The sequence below is a fragment of the Triturus cristatus genome, chromosome 3_1, assembly GCF_964204655.1.
Source record: "Triturus cristatus chromosome 3_1, aTriCri1.1, whole genome shotgun sequence".
Classification (NCBI taxonomy): Eukaryota; Metazoa; Chordata; class Amphibia; order Caudata; family Salamandridae; genus Triturus; species Triturus cristatus.
In genome coordinates this window covers 656,329,623-656,347,347 of record NC_140583.1, presented here as the reverse complement: position 1 = coordinate 656,347,347, position 17,725 = coordinate 656,329,623, and the positions used below count along the sequence as shown (strand labels likewise).

The following is a 17,725-nucleotide window of genomic DNA, read 5'->3' as shown; positions in this document are numbered from 1 at the left end:
CAGGCCCCTAAGTTCTACAAGCGAGGTATGCAAAAGGTTGCACCAAAAACAAAGCACAGTTCGTGCATTGCAAATGTGAATTTCAAAACTAGAACATTAATCAACCTTCCAAACATACCACCGTTATGTACACTAACAATTTTAAAACTTTGACCATTATCAAATAACATGCAAGTTGCACACTGCATTTAGTATTCGGAGCATAGCAAACGATATTCCCTTTGAAAGATAGTTATACCTGGATATTCTGCACATATATTAATTCAGACATTAGTTAATTAGTGAGCCCTTTTACATTATTGAATCCCTAACATATGGGTAACAAAACCATTGTAAAATATCCTATCCATCTGGTATCTTTTGTTGTGATGGGCCTACCTTCCTAGACTATCATCCGGATGGTGATCAGCAGTCAGCCATCTAACTAATGGCAATGGATTCCAGAGAGGTAGAAGAGAGCCCATGACATCTATGAACATTAGTGAAGAAGGACTTGTGATACCAAGATCTTTTAGTATGGGTGACATTATCACGTACATGGTGCTGAAACCCCTTTCGCAGTAGTTTAAAGTCACTGGTAGTGTATTGAAATGAGATTAAAATGGCTTTTATATAGCGCATGGCTACCCGGGAGCATCCCAGTGCTGCAGCAGCAACTAAAGTGGACAGACACCCTAAGGAAAAAGCCAGGTCTTTAGCTGTTTTCGAAATGTGAAATGGTTAGATTCCCTACAGAGATACAGCAGAAGGGTATTCCAGAGTTTAGCAGCATTGTATGAAAAGAAAAAGCCACCACTTCTGGCCTTCTTGATCCTGGGGACCACTACTAGGTGGAGTTTATCTGAGCGAAGTCTTCTGTTAGCCTCATATGGGCAAATCATAGCTTTGATGATAGGTGGTCCACTCCCTTCTAGTGACTTGTGGGCAACGTAGAGGGCTTTAAAGTTAATTCTCTCTTGCACCGGGAGCCAGTGGAGGGAGCGTAACGCAGGCTTTGCTGAACAAAGATTGTGGATCCCCGTGAGCAATCTTGCTGCAGAAATTTGTATAATCTGCAGTTTTGTGACCACTGAGTTCAGTGCGCCTAAGTATAGGGCATTGCCATAATTTATCCTTGAAAGAATTAGGGCCTGTATTAGCAGTTTTTTTGCTTGATAGGGTAAAAGGGGAAGCACTTTGCGCATTATTCTGAGAAAGCCATAACATGAGGCAGCGGTCTTCCTAGCTTGAGCTTTAAAGGGGAGGTCTTGATCTAACCAGATAGCTAGACTTTTTATCTTGGTTTTTGGGGCCGGTACCGGGCCCATACAGGCTGGCCACATGGTACTCGATTTAAAGCGTAGGTGGTTGCCGAGAAGCATAAGCTCAGTTTTCTCACCATTAAGTTTTAGATGGGACAGACTCATCCACTTGGCAACTTCCTCGAGGCAGGAATGGAGGTCAGTGGTTATCTGGTCAGCCTGGCTCAATGCTACAACCAGCTGTGTCGTTGGAATATGTTACTATATGGATCCCAAAGGGGGATACAATATCCACCAGTGGGGCCATATAGACATTAAAAAGAGTGGGACTCGGGGATGAGCCCTGAGGAACTCCACACTGTAGGGGGATACATTTTGAAATGGTGTCTCCTTCAAACACCTGCAAGAATCTTTCTGCTAGAAAAGATTGTAGTCATAGTAGGTCAGTGCCGGGCGCTCCTGAGACTGTGAACCAAGATTCGATGGTTCACCGTGTCGAAGGCCGCGCTCAGGTCGAGGAGGGTTATGGCAGACGATCCTCCTGAATCAAGGATCTTTCTCGATTCTTCTACACCGCTAACAAAGCGGTCTCAGTGCCTTGGTGGGGGCGAAAGCCCATTTGTGAAGGGTGGAGCAAATTATGGGACTCGAGGAACGTGGAGAGCGTGTGGTTAACGTGTTTCTCCGCAATCTTACTGACTCCAGGAAGGAGCTAAATGAGGCGATAGTCGCCCAGGTCGGCAGGATCCAGATGAGGTTTTTTAGCAACTCTTTTACAATTGCTCTTGTCCACTCTGGGGAGAGGAAGGGTGCCGTACCAGAGTGGAAACCGGTTCTATGCCTTCAAAACAGGTTGAAGATGTTCTGTAATCTCATTCCCACCATTGTACAGAGTTTCTGTATGTAGCATTCAGATACTTTGAATCCTAGCGATGCCACCTCAAACTTTCACTGCTGTGTGGAAAATTGATGTAATTCGAACCGCAGCGTTGATTTAGGAGCATCTAAAATTATGAGGTAGGTAAACTGACTGGAGGAAGACCCTAGTATCTATAGAAAATGCTGAAACTTTTCAGAGAGATGAGTGGTCAAAGCACCGGACACAAAGTGAGCACCATGTTTGGAAACCATCCAGCAGGTTTGCAGAGATTGTCAAGTGGATTATGAAGACATGGGACCAGAAGTACCCACGCCATCACACTTTTTTTCCAGCTACACGTGAAACAATGTTGCCTTTTGTCAGTGTAAAATTTCCTTTACCCAAGGTTTGAACAAACTGCTGCCAGCTCACACCGCCAGGAGTACTATCCTAGGTGCATTGTATTTCCATGTAGATACAATTTGCTTTAGTTGCTTTCGCTCTCTATGTGAAGTAAGCATACCCAGCCATTCCCATCGCTGTATGCATCTGTTGTGGTGGGCAACATTACTACTTTAGGACATTGGAACTCCATTTTTTACCAACAGACAATGACCCAGAGAAAAATACAATGGGAAATAGGAGTAAGAGAGGGAGAGGAAAACCATGACAAAGGTAGAAAAGTGGGTGGAAAAAACTTGCAAAACTAAGACGGTCAGGAGAAGTGTTGGGCAGTGAAACTAAAAGGTAATGGTAACAATTGCGTTCAGCAAAGGGCCCTAAGAAAACATTTGGGGCTCTGCAGTTATGTTTTTACAATTTACACAGTGCCTCAAAATGTTATCACCTCCACATTTAGTAGCAGACATCTCTTGTATTTTTATTGTTAAAGTTACTATATCACCCTTACATTCACCAGCACAACCGTGGAATTAGTACCACCAGAAAACCCACACAAAGAATGTGACATACATGTCCTAGCAAGAGGTATTACCTTCCCCCACATCAAAATAAGTGTAAGCTGCCCAAAGACGAGAAGGAAATGGTGATAGTCAATGCACAAGAAAGGATACATGCAATTCCAGTCTTAACTAGCTCATTCAAGAAAATACTGACGTGTGCAAGTAAATATTTCTAGTTTGCATAGAAATAATATCCAAGTATGGAGATGTAGGAACAGTGAGAGAGACTGCAAATATGGCCAGTGATTGGGATCTACATTAGACTACGCTTGCTAATAAAAACTTTACTTGAGGGTGTGGCCTGGAAGCATGGCCGTTGGATGTGAGCTCTCGAGCTTCCGGCCAGCCAGGCAAGTTGATCCCCCCCTGAATCCTGCCCCCATCCTGACAATTTGCGGTGGCCACAACTGATGTAGCATGCTGTGGTTCTGTTCCTGACTTTTGGCTCGACATTAGGGACCAGAATTCAAAGCTTTGGTGGTGCGGTCTGGTTGGGCCTGTGAGTGGCGTAGGAGGACTGCCGGGGGATATTAGGACCCACCCCCACCCCGGATTCAGTGAGAGCGCGTGGGTTCCTGATTGTCTGGCTGAACATCGGGTTTGAGGGCTGGTGGCTAATGTGGCTTTGCCCCCGGGAGTGCATTTGTTGGGCCAGGCACCCGTGTGGACCTTGACGGAGAGAAGCGGTTGCTCCCTTTGGCAGCTCCGTAGCCTGACTCCTTATCCCGGGCTGGACTGTCACAACCCTACCAGAGAGGGTAAACCCTCATTGCGGTGGTTGGGGGAGCTTTGAGAGGTGCGCTGGGTCTCCCCGTGCCTATCGTGAACTAGAGTGCGAGGGGTAGCAGCAGTGCGAGCGGAGGCAGCAGTGTGAGCGGAGGCGCTCTGGCCCGGTTTGTGGCTAATACGACTGGGGCATACTGTCTCACAGAGGCCCTGGGCTTGCTGGAGACTATCCTGGATGCTAGTGTTGGCAGGACCGGTGTGTGTGTTTGCTCTGAGAAAGCCCCACACAACACCTCCTGGACTCTGTTGCTGAGTGGGGGAAGCGTGTACCCCCGCTCTGTGCTTGATACTTGGTGACGTGGGGAGCACCCAGCTGTGGGGCTTCCATAGACCGAAGCGGCGCTACTGAAAGCACTTCTTGTCTCGGGTGTAGAAGAGGCTGCTGAGGCTTGGGATCATTCTTGCTGAAGACGCGCGTGGCTGTGACTCCTGTGAGAGGATTGGTCAACTACACACTGTGCTCGCCCCAGAGGAGGTCAGTTGACCAGATCCTCCTATTTGGCTGCATTCTCGCACCTCCTCTCCCGACAACAACCACTGGCAATTGCTCGGGCCACATCCCAGTCCATCATTTTCCGCCCATCGTGCCTCCTCAGTTTGCACCCAACCATTTGCAAATATGTCTTGAACCTGCTCCTCATCATGGGAACAGTCAAACGATGGATTGGGATGCGGCCTGAGTGATTACCAGTGGCTGAGATTAATTCAAGTGTTCCTTCCATCAATGTTTTGTATAGTTATTGTTGCCCTAAGCGTTTGCATAGTCTACCTGGTGGTTCGTTGGTGTGATCCATCAGCTCTTAGTGGGGGTTATCTGGAGCGAAAAAAGGCACGGTAGTGCAGAAGAGGACCATCTCCGCTTGATTGGGTGCTGCGTTAAGATCTGCTACGCATTGGCCAAAAAGCAAAGCCGGGCCAAAGCTGCCTGCTTCCACTGCATTGGCACGTAGAGTCCCTGTCCTAGACATATTCCAGGCAGCTACGTATGCGTCCCTACACATGTTCACGAAGCATTATTGCCTGGAAAGTTCGGTTCGCGTGGAGGGGCATTTTACCTGCTTGGTCCTGCATGACTTTCTGGTTTGAGTCCATTCAGAGGTCCACCTCTGACTAGGTATTGCTTTGGTAACTATTCAAAAGGTGCGTAATCTGCAACTAGAAGTCTATCGGAACAAGTTACCTACCTCCGGTAAAGCTCTTTCTGGTAGAGACTATCTAGCTGCAGATTTTTCACCGACCCTCTCATCCTCCCCATTCCATGTTTTGACTCTAACCTTTTAATAAGATCCCAAGTCAAGGAATCTGCACACTGTTTACCAATTTGTTTATGGTGCTCTGCATCTGTGGTCAGGAAAGTCTTGAAAGCAGCTGACGCCCACTCCTAGGAGTGGCGCTTCAATAGGCCCCACACGTCATTTCCGGAGCAGAATGGTGTCAGTGCGAAGCCACAAGGCGCAACTTTCCTGTGTGCAGAGGTACTGCTGAAAAGTTTCTGGACCCAGTGTAACGCCTGGGGGTGTATTCAAAAGGTAAGGGCTCTTCTGCTAGACTCAGTCTCTACCAGAAAGAGCATTACTGAAAGTAACTTGTTCTTCATTCCTTATTGCCAGTCTGTGTAAATGGTAAGTCCTTCAGTCGTCCATGTCTGGATTCCTTATCCAGAGCTCTGTTTGCAGCCCCCTTTGGCCCCATGCTGTCTCGTCTAACAAGCATTTGCAATGCAATCGGTCTCGCCTTTGGGACCTTGTATGTATTTAGCTATGCAGCACATTAGCCTGGGTGCTGAAACATCTACTGTTCTTTAACATGGAGGGAAAGTAAGCACTAAACTGCGTGACACACCAGGTATGGGAACACATGCAAATAAATATTGCCTTTCAGCAGGAAACGGTACAGTCCAAAGCTCTGTTTTTAATATGAACTCAGGGCCTTCGGTGGTCATATCACTGAAAATACAAGATTTGAAAAAAATATTATTGGCTTTGGGTGCTCATGGAAGACCATTTCTGTGGACTGGAATCTAGAGAATGCGAAGTGATTCTGGTATTTTACTGACCTCTGCTGTTCGTTTTCGATCAATAAAGTTAAATAGTGGCCGTTGCCAGAAAAATAAAGTCCCTCAGCAAAAAGCAATTCTGGTATTTTACTGTCCTGTACTGGTCGTTTTCTACCGAGACAGTTAAATAGAGGCAGTTGAACAGAAATAAAAATTCCCTAAGCGGAAGCTGACCAGTCCTAGGCCTGATCTCTAGAGCCCACAAAGTACATACACATACAAGTATATACAAGGCGTCTCTAATGCTCGACTTAAAAATGTAAGTTGCTGTATTTATAATGTGTTCCTCCTACAAAGCAGTAACTTCCTACTTGACCAGTGACACCAGGGCTCAAGGGTATAAGGTGCCCGCTGCACCCAAACTGTGGCTGAATATCACTACTTACATGGTGAATGGGGAGGGCTTGAGGGTGCATTTTCAGAGTTTGCATTAGGAGCCTATAACATTCTCGATACGCCTGATTGTCTGCTAAAAACATTGAAGTGCAATGTGCAGGTTTCTGCTGCCAATTCTAGCTATGCTGACCGCTCATAACCCCACCACCACTTCCAAGCTTTTCTAGCTATAAATGATAAAATATGGTCAGTGTATTTTTGTTGATCGGAAAACCAGTTGCCTACAGCCATCTTCTCCACTAAAGATGGACCAATTAGGGTGGTGGTGTGGGTGGGGCAAGGGGTATGTTAATCCCATGGACCTAAAGCAATCTGCCCACGATCACACTGTTTATATGGTAAAAATCCACTAATTTTTCGTTCCATTTGCCACAAGACCATACTTTAGCCACCGGTTTTTTAAGTGCTAGGAAGGTGAAGTACTGTAGCAGCATTTTTTCATTTTTGGGTCTCGCGACCTGCGTTGCACTGCACAGCAGTGCTCGCGCAGGCAAGAGTCCTTTTGTCCGGGGTTCAGAAATGGACCCTGGAATCCCTCACGCTCGTGCGTGTTTTTTTTGTCTGCTCTTCTGTGATTGGGCTTTGAGTGCATGTATTTTGTTAACAGAGCACGCAATAGGCCAAAGGCGGGCGCATTGCTCCACCCACAGCCTATTGGTGTCTGTTACGCGCACCAAAGCCCATATGTTTTAAATTATTGTGCCCAGACACGGGCGCGATCATTGAAAACATATGCCTCGCAGTGGCGCGCGCGAGTGCACCACTCTAGGGCGTTTTTTTAAAAAATGCATTCGGTCGTTGCTTTTACTGATTAAAAATCTACAGCGCATAGTGTTTTTTGTCATTTAACCACACGACTAAACAAACCGAGATCAAAAACATAAAAAGCACAAGGACTGGGCGAGCTGCTCAAATTCTTCATGGGTGAACTCAAGAGCTTTGGAGACGCTGTGAATATCTTTGTGTGCCTGGACATTTCACGCGAGGGGCCGAAGGAAGTAACGTAGTAGAAGTGGGCAGCACGTGGACTTGGAGCGAGTACCTTGGCTTGGAGCGCGCAATGCGACCAGCCACTGGCTGTGTGTCGGCTCGGCGTACAGACAGCCCCGGTAATCCTTAAGGCTAATGAGGCCCTTGGCAATTGCTTGAACGGAAATCTAGAAACGTGGTTATACCCGGGACCTTTCTCTGCTGAGCTCCGGGAGGCTTGCGAGATCGCGGAGTTGGAGGCAGGAACTGCAGAGTTGAGCAAACCCGGCGTTTTATATCACAGCGTCCGTTGCGGCCCCAGCCCCCACAGCGCTTAAGAGTTCTAATTCCCTACACCTGAACCAAACCGCTCCCACACGCACAGTCTAAATTTTATGCACCATCGGACTCTGCTCAGCTCAAATACTGCATTATGGCGCCTCTTCTAACTTTGAGGTTGCAGTAGATGTATTTGTAAGGCCGGCTCTAAGGCGGTGCGGCCAGTGTAGCTGCACCTGGTTTTGTATTTGCCAATGTCTGGTTTTTTTTTCTGGCACATAAGACTGATTCATGCTGTACAAAGGGCCACTCTCGGTTGTGAAATTTGTCAATACTCAAAATGGCACCCTTACACTGTCCATTAGCACTAAATGAGTCTGCGCCCTCTTTATTGTGCGAGCAAATGTCACGCCATAATAAAGCGGCAACCTCCCGGTCCAGAGCAGCGCTATATATCCCTGCTCCGGAAAGCCGACTTGGAGGGAGAGAAATAGGGTTCCAGCCTGAGGTGACAGGCAAACTGCACGAAGTAACAGGTTGAGGTCAAGTTAGTTTATTTGTTGAGATGAACAGTGGAGAGAAAGCGAAAAAAACTCATGCTCTTGCCATAATAGGGTCTGGGATAAAACTGCTGACTGTACTGTGCTTAAGTGTTTATTCCAGCCGACAGACCTTTTTTTAGTGTTCATTACGTGATTTCACAGTTGAGACAGTTTTAAGAGGCACAGGTCTTGTTCTTTTAAATATAGCTGTAGCTCTTCCTTCAGCATGACATATACCCACCTATTACACTTGCACACATGGATATGTTGAAAGCGTGTATCCATTTTAGACTTCCAGTAAGACACGTTAACTATTTACCCCCACCAGTGCATAATTTGAGCCGGTGTTTTACGGTGCTGAGCACAACAATTGTTTAACTTGTTTTGTGGTATTTGACGTTCATATTTGTTAAAAATGTTGTATAACTGAGACCCAAGTTAGTATATTTGCGACAGAACAAACTTCTTCATTTGGCAAATATCATAAAATCCAAGAAGTCTCTCTCAGTACGCCTCTTCAATTCCTTTCTTGGAATGTCATCCTGTATTCTGCTTGTTCCTTACTGTCGCCTCCACATGCGCCCTCTCCAAGAAGCGCTGTTAGTTCAATGGATTCAATCCGAAGGATCCTTCGACGTCATTCAAGTGACCCCTCAGATGGTCACTGCTCTGCAGTGGTGGACTCGTCCACGGAATTTTTCTCAGGGCCTGCCTTTCTTGCTCCAAGCTTCTCCACAGGTCATCACAACGGGGATTGGGGAGCTTTCCTCCAAGAACTCCGAATCTGCAGGAAGTGGTCTCCTGCCGAACGAAAGCTTCACATAAACCTCCTCGAGCTATGAGTTGTCTATCTGGCGTTCCTTCCCAGGATCAAAGGTTCTCGAGTGCTCGTCCGGACGGACAATACTACGACGATGCACTACCTGAACAAGCAGGGAGGGACTCGTTCACTGACCCTATCTCACGAATCTCAAAAAATCTGGAACTACTTACTTCATCACAACATTTCCCTTCGCGTGGAATATGTTCCAGGAACAGACAACGTACTGGCCGATTCTCTAAGCAGGCAACAAACATGCCACGAATGGGAGTTGAACCAGCGGACTCTCAACCGCATATTCTCCCAATGGGGCACTCCTCTCCTGGACCTATTTGCTACCAAGCAGAAAGCCAAATGCCAAAACTTCGCAAGCTGGCCTCCCCAACGGGGATCTCTAGGGAATGCATTTTCGATCGCATGGTTCAACGTCTTTGTATACGCTTTTTCACCGATTCCCCTGATTCCCAGGGTCCTCAGGAAAATGAAGACCGAACCCTGCACGCTAATCCTAATAGCTCCGGCGTGGCCGCGTCCGCATTGGGTCACGGAGCTCCGTCTTCTCTCTCTGGAACCGCCGATCTCTTTGAAACAGTTTCCCTCTCTCCTTACAATGAACCGGGAACAAGTCCTGCATCCGAATCCAGCATCTCTCGTTATCGGCTTGGCTCCTGAGTTCCGAGAGTTTCATGGCCTAGACATTCATCCAGACTGCAGGGCGGTTCTGGCTGGAGCCGACAGTACTAACAAGACATATTCCTTTAAGTGGAAGAAGTTCTGCATCTGGTGTAAGTCAGCGAAAATACACCCTCTTTCGTCTTCCCTAGAACAAATACTGCCTTACCTTCTCCATCTGGCAACTTGAGGTCTTGCTCACGCCTCTATTAAAGTTCATCTAGCAGCAATATCCCGTTATAGAAGATCTTCTGCAGGCCCGTCTCTTTGGTCTAGTAGGTTGATTAAACAATTTCTCAAAGGCCTAGTCAGGACTTTTCCTTCATTGAAGTCTCTGCCTCCCACTTGGCAGCTCAACACAGTTCTTGCTCAGCTTATGAAACACCCTTTTGAGCCGATACACAGAGCTGATCTTAAATATCTTTCTTGGAAGACTGCACTACTTCTAGCCCTTACCTCTGCCAGGCGAGTAAGTGAACTCCATGCAATCTCAGTTCAAGACCCTTTTCTTCAGTTCAAACCTGACCGGGTCATGCTGCGGACTAATCCTAAGTTTGTGCCCAAAGTCCTGTCAGACTTTCACCTCAATGAACCTATAGTCTTACAGACTTTTTTTTCAAAATCCTCAAACGGCGGCAGAAAGAGCTCTACACACTCTACACCTTAAACGCTGCCTTAAATTCTACCTTGACAGGACAAAATCGTTCCGCAAATCCAACCAACTCTTTGTGGCTTACAGTCGACCTTGGAAAGGTCTTCCAGTTACTAAACAAAGTATCTCTCGTTGGATATCTGGAGCTATTACTTTCTGTCACCAGCAAGCGGGCTATCCCTTGCGTTCCACGGTTCAAGCCCATTCCACTAGGGCGATGTCTACTTCCATGGCACTCTTTGCAGGTGTCCCTATCACAGACATTTGCAGAGCGGCAACATGGAAGACGCGGCATACGTTTACCAAGCATTACTGCTTGGATACGGAACTCATGAAGGACACTGCAGTGGGACAGGCGGTGTTGCGTCATCTATTTTGATAGAGGTGAGCCATTTTTTCATCCCACCATCCTTTCTTTTTATACGCACATTTCTCTATTGTGTTCCATAATGGTTTCTTTGATTGACCTTTTGGTACTTTCTGTTTTACATTGATATGTTATAATCTGGTGAATTTTTATATGCTGTAACATCCAAAATGTGCTTATCATTGCTTACTACTCTGATTCAGGCATGTGAATCTATGAAATATACCCTAATACTGGATAAGGAATGCGTTACTTACCTGTAACTGCAGTTATCCAGTATTGGTATCTTTCATAGATTCACATGCAACCCACCCGCCTCCCCTGGAAGGGCTCACCTAGTTCTCTGATACACCTTCTTAGCACTGTGCTTACGAAAATCTTCCTTCCAGGAGGGTTCCACAGGGTGGTGATAGCCGATTGGCTCTTTTAAAGAGTTTGGTCCTTTTTAGGTCTCGCCTGACCCAGCGCATGCGCTGGTCTGGCGAGACTTATTGAGAGGGCTCCAAAAACTGCTACCAGGCCAGCCTAGAGCTACAGTGCAAGGGCGCGGGCGCCGCGCTTTACCGCGATTACTTTCACTTTCACGGCCGCTTTGAGGTTTGATCGTGATTGCGATCACTTTCATGGCCGCTTGGCATAGCCAATTGGTCTCGCTTTTGGGACCTTATAAGTATTTAGTTATGCAACTGTTGCATGGCTAAACACTTATAAGGTCCCAAAGGCGAGACCTATTGGCTATGCCAATGCTTGTTACAAAAGGACATGGAGATGTTACTAATGTGAGGCCCTTGGCCTATTACTATACATGTCTAATGGAACATTACTTTATTTATGTACCGGGGACTCTCATCCCGATGACGGGGAATGATTCAGGCATGTGAATCTATGAAAGATACCAAAACTGCATAATTGCAGTTACAGGTAAGTAACGCATTCCATACATACTGAATTGTTTATTTTGAATTAATGAATGTACTGTATGATTTTGTAGTCCTGAGGAAGTCATTTGTAAGACAAAACCTGCATTGGCTAGAGTGGTGATGCTACGAAATAAACACACATCTACACAGATAAAGACTTAGACTATTGTTTTTTGACGCTCAAGGGTTTCTGTTTTCAAATGCTTAAGTGTTGCATTCCTACCCTACTGGGGCATATTTAAAGTAAATTAGATCACGGATTTATGCATTGGTTCGAAAATTCATTCAATTATACATCTTCTAAAGTTAGCTGACTTTCCATTGCCCTGTTTTCTAGACCTAATACGTGATTGTTGCACCATCTTGCTACTCCTCTCTATTTAAGCATTTACGCTTCATCGTTTTAGGAAATTTGTGCACATAAATTGCTATTCTTTTCATTGCAGACACCAGCAAACAGCCAGTTATTGGTCCTGTTCTGCTGTGCAAACTGAACAGATAAACAAATGTTACCTGACCGTGTTCATAAATTAACGCTATTATGCTCCTATGCAGCTCTTCAATTCACTGGGATACAAATGATGATGCAAAGTAAACATTTAAATTAATATCAAAGGTATGATGGTCTCTCTCACTTGTTTGATGAAAATGTATGTTTTCAAATCATGTGATGATGGAAAAAAGACAAGTTAGCAGGATTCCAACTTGCGCAAGGTGACCCCCATGTGTTGCAAGTGCATCGCTTTAGCGGCCAGGGACATAGCTCCATTGGTGCAGCAGATGCACTGGTACCGTACCTAGAGGCGCTCACTTAACCCTAATTAACAATCTATTTTGCAAGCTAAACAGCTGACAGTAGTGCTATTTCTCTTCTTTCACTAGGGCCCATGAATCACTCTCTTTACCTTTTTTCTGTTGCCAATCCTGATCCTTCTAATTTCTTCTTTAAAAAAAAAAAACACCATTACCATCTGGCTGGCCAGATGAACCATCCCCAGGTTCGTTCGCCTCTTTCCCCCTCACTATTTGAGGGAATACTCGAAGATATCTCACTTAAACTTGTTATCTTAATCCCAGTCGTTCCATTTGTTCTATTCTAAAATAGTCGAATTGTTCTGCAAAGGTGAATACACTTCCCTTAGAGTAAACCTGATCATCCTTTTATTTTCCTTGCTTTCCGTAGTTTCACCTCCACCTGATGTTTTGGTAAAACTTCTTTAAGCATATCCTAATTCTTTTAAGTTGCCTCTCGTAGGGTCACTAATTTCCTTCTCTAGATTTTTTTTTTTAAAATTTTTTATTTATTCTTGCAATTTAACAACCTTCTGTCTTGGTTTATAATTAATATCTCCATCAGATTACTGGAAGAATTTGTTAGAGCCAGATCTTATGACCAGATGGGGAAAAAGTACTAAGTCATCATAAGTAGAAACATTTGTACACTTAAACCACGTGGGATCTGCCTGTTCTTAAGATACTGTTTAATTGTAGCTAAATCCCACCATTTAGTTATCTTTGACTTCAGCGTCTGTAGTCTGATAAACTTTTCTTTAAGTCCCTCTTGAGGATTCTTATCCTGTTTACCAATTCTGTCTAAGGAAACTCCAGCTTTTAAGTCCCGAAAGAGGTCCTCTGCCACCTTTTCTCTTCCATTTTATTTGGATCCATGATCTCAACTGGAGTTCTTCTGTCTATCAATTACAGGCTCACAAATGCAATGAAGAGTGCAGCCACTTCCCAAAAAGTACAACTCTGCAGATGTAATGGCTGGGAACCTCCGCTTCCTGCTCACATCCCGCATTCGTTGCGTAGCAAACCGGTGCATTACTTCATAAAGTAGTTAAGTGCTTCTATAGGGATAGGGCGGCCATCCTACACCCCACCACTGGAATTTTACCAAATTTGAAAACAAACTCTTGAGCGCCAAAATGCAATCGTCCAAGCACCGAGACCGCCCTCATCATAGCCACTGACGACATCCGGGCCCTGCTCGACAACGCTGAAACAGCTGCACTCATCCTCCTAGACCTCTCCGCAGCATTTGACACTGTCTGCCACCGCACCCTAGTCCAACGCCTCAATGACACCGGCATCCAAGGGAAGGCTCTGGAATGGATCACCTCGCCGGCAGAACACAGAGGACGCCTCCCTCCCCTCCGTTCCGTTCTGAGGCCACCGAAGTCATCTGCTGCGTCCCGCAAGGATCGTTGCTCAGCCCCACCCTCTTCAACGTCTACATGAAACCCCTCGCTGCCATCGCACGGCAACACAACCTCAACATCCTCTCCTACGCCGACGACACCCAGATGATCCTCTCCCTCACCAGAGACCCCGACACCGCCAAAGCCAGCCTACACGAAGGGATGAAAGACGTCGCCGAATGGATGAACATCAGCCGCCTGAAACTGAACACGGACAAGACAGAAGTCCTCATCCTTGGACCAACACCCTCAGCATGGGACGACTCCTGGTGGCCCCCGGCTCTAGGCACCGCACCCAAGCCAACGGACCACGCACGCAACTTGGGCTTCATCCTGGACTCCTCCCTATCGATGACCAGACAAGTCAACGCCGTCTCCTCATCATGCTTCCACACCATCCGCATGCTCCGCAAGATCTTCCGATGGATCCCGACCGAAACCAGGAAAACTGTCACCCAGGCCCTCGTCACCAGCAGACTGGACTACGGAAATACCCTCTACGCCGGAACAACAGCCAAGCTTCAGAAAAGACTTCAGCGTATCCAGAACGCCTCGGCCCGACTCATCCTGGACGTCCCCCGACGCAGCCACATCTCGGGCCACCTGAGAGACCGGCACTGGCTCCCTGTCGACAAGAGGATCACGTTCAGACTCCTCACCCACGCACACAAATCCCTCCACGACCTGGGCCCAAGGTACGTCAACGACCGCCTGACCTTCTACACGCCCACCCGCCAGCTACGATCCGCGTACCTCGCCCTCGCCGCCGTTCCTCGCATCCAGAGAGCCACCGCCGATGGAAGATCCTTCTCCTACCTGGCGGCTAAGACATGGAACTCCCTGCCCATCCACCTGCGGCTGACCCAGGACCACCTCGCCTTCGGGAAACCGCTCAAGACCTGGCTGTTCGAGCAGTAGCAGACCCCTTCCCCCAAGCGCCTTGAGACCCTTCCGGGTGAGTAGTGCGCGATATGATTGATTGATTGAACATTAGGGAAATACCCTAACTCACTGTCTTGATATTGTCTGGGTACATTCAGTTGCTGGTATTTTCATTTATGTATTTATTTGCTCAGTGATAAAAGGGGGAATCTGGTTTGTGGACTGTTAATAGGTCATTATATTGTGTTCTTTATACAGGCAAATCTTAATCGCTTACCTAAATTGAAGCAGAATTGGGGTAGTCCTGATGGAAAGGATACCTTAATTTGCTATTCATGTGTAAATATTGTGCGATTGTATCTGACTCATTCAACAGCTACCCCAGTTATGACCGCTTTCTGTGCAGGTGATGAACATATATCCATATGTAAGTATTTTTGCTGCGCTGATGTGTAGTAGCATAAGCTAGTGAGACCTTTTTCAAGATGGAGTTGCTGTTTAGTTCCACGGTACACATCGTGTAGTAAATGAAAGTTTTGCCTTTGTGATAAGGCCTACCAGCATGGTCTCAACGAATCTAGATTATTGTTTAGAATGTTAATCCTCCTTTGTTGCCTCAATTTGTCTTGTAAGGACTGTGATATGGGCTGTCTGTTCTTCATATTATTTTGTTGTTCCTTGACAGGGTCTATGACACCACCAGTCTGCATTCAGAAGCTCCCCCTCTTCTCCTGTCCCTGAAGTAAGTTGGAGGTTTTTTTGGGGTGGGCGGGGTGTATCATGAGTGCTAGAGCCTTTGCCATTAGTTTTTGTTTTACTAACTAGTCTTGCTTCAACATCTACCTTGGGCGACCCCAGAACTTCCCCCTTATCTGGAGCACTGACATCTCACCGGCAGTATTAACAGAGCGTCTAGTGAGGTTTCCTAGCTCCCAAAAGTACATACTGCTGCTCTTGTGCCATTGTGTGACCAATGGTGGTCCCCATGCCTTTTCCAGTCTCTGTTCTGTATCTTAGGAAGACGCTGCTCCTCTGGTTAAAGGAGACTCTATGGACCCATAACAGGCCACTTTCACTTGCCTCCAAAGGTCGCCTGACTGCTGTGGTCCCTGCTGCAGAGGAGACTAGTGCAGACCTTTGTATTTCAGAGTACCAGCAAGGGAGGCTGTGGGGCACCTGATCCTGATTATCGTCCCCATCTTCTAAAAAAAACTTTGTTGTGTTGTATTTCAGGCGCCTCCCTTCAGTTAAAAAAACAAAAAAAAACTCTTGTGATCCAATCCTGTCCTGTAAAACGGTGACGTTGCAGCTTACCTCTCTTAGGGTGCTCTCAAGTAGCATGATGTCTTCTCACAAACACCAACCTGGCAAGGCTTAAAGTGCCATTGCTACTCAGAAGTGCAACCTCTTTTTCAGCTATTGACTCCACCTCCAACCCCTCTTGCCCTCTATGCTTTAGGATTGTGAATTTGGATTTCTGATTGAAATGTGTGAATAGCTAATTAATTCACCCCGCCAGCCACACTTGATCAAGATTTTGCATCAAATTTGAATTTTTCTTTTTTTTCATCAAAGGCAATTTAATATACAACTTCCCTCTTGCTCTCACTTCAGGCACAACAATAACACAGGCCGTTGGCTCACCCGCTTTAGGCCTGTGTGGGACCCCCGGCAGGAAGACTGCTTTGTGGTGGGCAGCATGGTCCAGCCCCGTCAGATCGAAGTCTTCCACGAGAGTGGCGAGCTGGTGCACGCCTTCAGCGACGCAGATTACCTGTGCTCTGTATGCTCCATTAATGTTATGCATCCGACGAGGAACATCCTGGTTGGGGGCAACTCCAGTGGCCGCGTGCACGTGTTCATGGACTAGCCGACAACGGACTCGTGGGGTGCTTTTTTGACAAAAGCGTCACTGCTGCCTACTGTGCTGGAGGATGCTTCCCCTAAAAGCAGGCTCTTTGTGCAGTCATTCCTGAGCACACTTGTGTCTGGGGTGCTCACCTCATTGCTCCCCTTAAGCTGCTTTCTATTGTCTAATGTGGTCATGGCTTCCTTTCTGCCTTTTCTTGCGCTGTGAACATCATAATCTGCTGTCTGACCTCAACAGAAACGCACAAGTATGAGAGCAATGTATGACAATAGCCTTTAAAGTTAATTTTCAAAAGTATGTCCTCTATTCTGAGGCGGGGTTTGTTTTTTATACTGATTTTTAATAGGCTTGTGGAGAATCTTGAAGCCTCTCCTGATTGTGGTATGCTGAAATGTTAGCCTTGTTCACATTCTTGCTCCTTCCTGTGTGATGGTTTAGGATAAAGCAGTGTGCAGTCACTTTGTGGCGTCCAACTTACCCGGCTAGAAAGCCTTTTTGAATAATATTTGGTAAGGCCATGAAGGGTAAACAACCCAACGAGAGTGTTAAATATATTTATTTTTTATTCTTTTGTAAAGAAAATATAGCATGTCTAATATACTTTCTTGGGAACGCCATCTTTCATGTTTCAGACGCTTGTACCTGTTTTTATTTTCGCTTTCTACACTGGGCTGTTTGAATCTTAATCATGTCGGGCGTCTGCAAAATTCCCAAATTTAGAAGATATTGTTACTGACAATGGTACTTGTTTGTGCAGTGTTGTAGTGCTTTTAGGGCTGGAACGTCCCAAGCCCTCTGACCTTTTGTTCTTGGTGCATACGATGGTCGTTCATCAAAATGTCTTTATAGTTTCTGTCATTGTGGCCTTTTTTCTCAGTGTTTGTTTTTCTCACATTAAAGAAAATCAGTTGCTATCTAGTGCTTGTGGTTGGCGATTGGTGTTGCTCCCTACCAGTTCAAACCCTTGAGTCTGGAAGCCAGCCACAAGCTGCTCTTCAAAAAAGCCTATCGCATCCAGAGTTCAAAGGCCTCCATAAGGTTCAAAATTCATTAAGGAAATGTTCACTTATACTTGACTTTTTTGTGTGCGTAAAACATCTGTTGGGAGCCTTTCAGCTGGAAACATCTAACTACTTTTGTGGATACTGGTTTTGAAACTAGTCTGGAAGCAAGCCGAAACATCTGCTTCTGATTCAACCCTGACTCACCTTGGAGCTCGACTTGATTTTGAAGTAAAAAAAATTGCATTAA

At 46.1% G+C, this 17,725-nt stretch overlaps 1 protein-coding gene across 1 annotated transcript in view; it reads left to right on the top strand.

The window, feature by feature from the left end:
• Window positions 1-17,392, top strand: part of WDR76 (WD repeat domain 76) — a 49,037-nt gene extending 31,645 nt beyond the window's left edge. The window contains exons 12-13 of the mRNA XM_085644689.1: window positions 15,290-15,346; window positions 16,219-17,392. Of these exons, the coding sequence (XP_085500815.1) occupies window positions 15,290-15,346; window positions 16,219-16,474 (313 nt within the window). The 3' untranslated portion in view covers window positions 16,475-17,392. The remainder of the gene's footprint in view (window positions 1-15,289; window positions 15,347-16,218) is intronic.
• The last annotated feature ends 333 nt before the right edge of the window (window positions 17,393-17,725 follow it).